Source organism: Colobus angolensis, unplaced genomic scaffold, assembly GCF_000951035.1.
Source record: "Colobus angolensis palliatus isolate OR3802 unplaced genomic scaffold, Cang.pa_1.0 Scaffold31, whole genome shotgun sequence".
NCBI lineage: Eukaryota > Metazoa > Chordata > Mammalia > Primates > Cercopithecidae > Colobus > Colobus angolensis.
The window spans coordinates 11,519,008-11,522,921 of record NW_012116377.1 but is presented as its reverse complement, the minus strand read 5'-3'; the positions used below and the strand labels follow the sequence as shown (position 1 = coordinate 11,522,921).

The following is a 3,914-nucleotide window of genomic DNA, read 5'->3' as shown; positions in this document are numbered from 1 at the left end:
AGGAGAATGGCGGGAACCCGGGAGGCGGAGCTTGCAGTGAGCTGAGATCCGGCCACTGCACTCCAGTCCGGGCGACAGAGCAAGACTCCGCCTCAAAAAAAAAAAATTGCATCTATAGCTGCCTATACAGACAAGTGTTGTTGTGCTGTATTGCTGCTCTAAATACAATGAGCAGCATTGATGACACTAATGTGTTGCTCCAAACTATTTTTAAAAGAAAATTTTTGAAAAGTTCTTTAAAAATACAAAACAAAATCATCTTCAGTTTACATGATAGCTGCATACTTGTAAGTTTCAATTAAATATGTGCAAAGCAATATTTGGAATTTATGGAAATGTATTTCAGCTTTAGTTTTACGTTTATAAACAGATCTTCCAAGTACATATTCCATCAGACTTTCAAAAGTTTCACAGAATATAGAAGAGTTCTTTATTGTGCAAGACTGGTTCGTCCATTGCCAGACACTGAGCATTCCTAAACTCCCCTCCCACTAAATGCTATTAGCAATCTACAGCCATCAGGACAAGTAACCCCTCATGTAAATTTCTGTACCATCCCCTGGGGGGCAGTACTACTCTCAGTGCTAACTATTAGTTTAAATGTCTGAATATATTTTTATGGGTAAACTCTCTTTTTCTGAGTCATAATTACAGCTATGATTGAAAACACATTTTCTTTACTAAGCAACTCATAATCAAAGGCTCATCTTATATCTTCAAAACTTGACTGAATATTTTATAACCTTGATAGTATAAAGTCTATAAAGGCAAAATAGAACTCTGAGTGCGTTTGGGTTTGTGTCACTTGAAAAACTCGTATTACAGGTATCATATGAAGTTGAACATTCTTATGTCATAAAATAGTTGTGTAAATGGAAACTGAATCCTTGAAAACGGGCCGGGTGAGGTGGCTCATGCCTGTAATCCCAGCACTTTGGGAGGCCGAGGCAGGTGATTCACCTGAGGTCAGGAGTTCAAGACCACCCTGGCCAACATGGTGAAACCCCGACTCTACTAAAAATACAAAAAAATTAGCCAGGCATGGTGGCGCATGCCTGTAATCTCAGCTACTTGGGAGGCTAAGGCAGGAGAATTGCTTGAACCATGGAGGCAGAGTTTGCAGTGAGCCCCCGAGATAGCACCACTGTGCTCCAGCCTGGGTGACAAGAGTGAAACTCCATCTCAAAAAGTAAAGAAAAGAAAGTTATGAGATGGTCATGAGAACCAGATGCACAGAAGAAGCTTTAGCAGATTTTCTTATTTATTTATTTATTTTGAGATGGAGTTTCACTCTGTCACCAGGCTGGAGTGCAGTGGCACGATCTTGGCTTACTGCAACCTCCGCCTCCCAGGTTCAAGTGATTCTCCTGCCTCAGCCTCCCCAGTAGCTAGGGCTACAGGCATGCGCCACCAAGCCCAGCTAATTTTGTATTTTTAGTAGAGATGGGGTTTCACCATGTTGGCCAGGATGGTCTCGATCTCTTGACCTCATGATCCACCTGCCTTTGCCTCCCAAACTGCTGGGATTACAGGCGTGAGCCACTGTGCGGCCAGTCTAGCAGATTTCTTTATCAAATGATGTTATCAGTTCTGGAGTTCATGCAAAAGACTGAGACATCTTATAACTTATACGTGGCCTAAAAACTATTCTTCTTAAATTAGGTATTGATTTCAAAACATGCCAGCTTTATTGATTATGGATTAGTTTAAAAATACAGGAATTTTTTTAACCACTGTAATTTACTACCTAAGTGATTTCATTCAGTCCCTTTGCTTCAGATAAACCTGTATGATCAATGACTCTCAAATCTTTATTTGCAGCTTCAGCCTCTACCTTTAGCTCCAGACTTGTATATCCAAGTGCCAGTACCAAATATATTTGGGTATTTACTAGGTATCTCAGATTTACCACATGAAGATTGAACCTGTGATTTTTCTTCTACAACCATGTTCCTCTGGTGTTTCTCATCTCAGTAAATGATAACTCAGTAAATGATTTATCCATTTGTTCAGAACAGAAACCTTGGGGTCATTCTTCACTTCTTTCTCTTGTACCCTAAATTCAATGTTTTAATTAGTCCTATAAACTCTATCTTCAAAGTATATTATGAATATGACCACTTAGGGTCACCTCCCCTGGACTACCTGAGTCAAAGCCAACATTATTTCTTACATGAGAGACTGCATTAGACTTACAACTGCTCTCTTGTTTCTGTGTTTCTTCCACATCATTATGGCGTATTTACTATCTACAACCAGTTTTAAGTTAGTTGCCTGCTTAAAATTTTCTCATGAATTCTCATTACATTTTCAAACAAAATCCAAAGTTTTTACCATGACCTTCTGGATATGTTTCTGACCTCATTTACTGCTGTTATCTTCCTTATTCATTCCATTCCACCCACAGTGGCCTTCTTGCAAGTCAGAGAATGCAACAAGTATGCTCCTGCCTTGGGGCATTTGCACTTCTCTTTTAGCCTGGTCACTTCACCTCCACGCTCTCCATTTTTTATGACTTTCTTCCTATATTTGAATCTCTGTTCAAATGTCAGCCCTCAAAAAGACCTTCAAAACTACCCTATCTAAAATAGCACCTGCGACTGCAATCTCCGTACCCATTTTCATTTTTCCGTAACACTCATCCCTACTTGGCATTATGTTATATATTTGTTTATTTATTTACTGTCTGTCTCCCCCACTGGACTGTAAGCTCCAGGACAGTAAGTACATAGATGAATTACAAAAGGAATCAATGGTGAGTTATCCTTGACATGTATTATTTAATGATTTTGACTCCATTTTAAGTAAAAAAAAATTTTTTCACTCTTCAAAATGATATAGTCTGATCTTCTAAACTATACTTTTCTCATTTCCTGATTTAATTAAATCAGTGATATAAAAAAAAAGTGATGGGGATATGTAAAAGAAGACTAAAATAGATGCCAGGAAATACTAAAACTGTGCTGAAGTTTGGTGGTATATTTTTTCTTTACACGCAGTATTAATTATTTGAGTTACTAATTGTGTCACTGAATTACAGAATAAGCAAAATGCTAGCTAAACAGAATCATGCTTGGGGGCTACATTTTGTGTAAAATTTATGTTATGCAAAAATAAATATTAAATATTTAATTACTACAGTTTTGTTATTTCTTTTTCATTTTAGGAAATGATTTGCAGCTGAGTGAATCAGGAAGTGACAGTGATGACTGAAGAAATATTTAGCTACAAATAAAAATTTATACAGCATGTATAATTTATTTTGTATTAACAACAAAAATTCCTAAGACTGAGGGAAATGTCTTAACTTTTGATGAGAAAACAAATTAAATTTGATTCAGAAATTTCAGTTGATGTTATTTATTTGTTTTTTAGACAATTTATTTATATATGTAAATAAATATAAATATAAAGTTATACATATATAAAATTATATATTATATAATTTATTTATATAAGGTTTATATGTGTATATATACATATATAATTTTTATATGTATAACTTTATATTTTACAGCAGTTTTGGGTTCATAGCAAAGTTGAAGTTTTAGGTTCATAGCAAAGTTGAGAAGGTCTTATTTCTTCTCTCCCCATTATCAATATCCCATACCAGAGTGGCACATTTGTTAAAATAGATGAACCTACATTGATAGATCATTACTACACAGTCCATAGTTTACATTAGGGTTTAGTCTTGATGTTGTACATTCTATGGATTTTTGACAAATGTGTATCCATCATTTTGGTAACATTCAGAATAGTATCACTGCCCTAAAAATCCTGTGCTCTGCCTATTCATTCATCCTTTCCCTCTAACCCCCAGCAACTACTAATCTTGTTGTCTGCATAGTTTTGCATTTTCCAGAATGTCATGTAGTTGGAATCATACAGAATATAGCCTTTTCAAATTAGTT

General features: G+C 35.9%; 1 protein-coding gene across 1 annotated transcript in view; it reads left to right on the top strand.

Moving 5' to 3' along the window:
• The window catches only part of EAF2 (ELL associated factor 2), a 14,805-nt gene extending 11,456 nt beyond the window's left edge, over positions 1 to 3,349 (top strand). The window contains exon 2 of the mRNA XM_011950831.1: positions 3,167 to 3,349. Within this exon, the coding sequence (XP_011806221.1) occupies positions 3,167 to 3,213 (47 nt within the window). The 3' untranslated portion in view covers positions 3,214 to 3,349. The remainder of the gene's footprint in view (positions 1 to 3,166) is intronic.
• Positions 3,350 to 3,914: the final 565 nt, after the last annotated feature.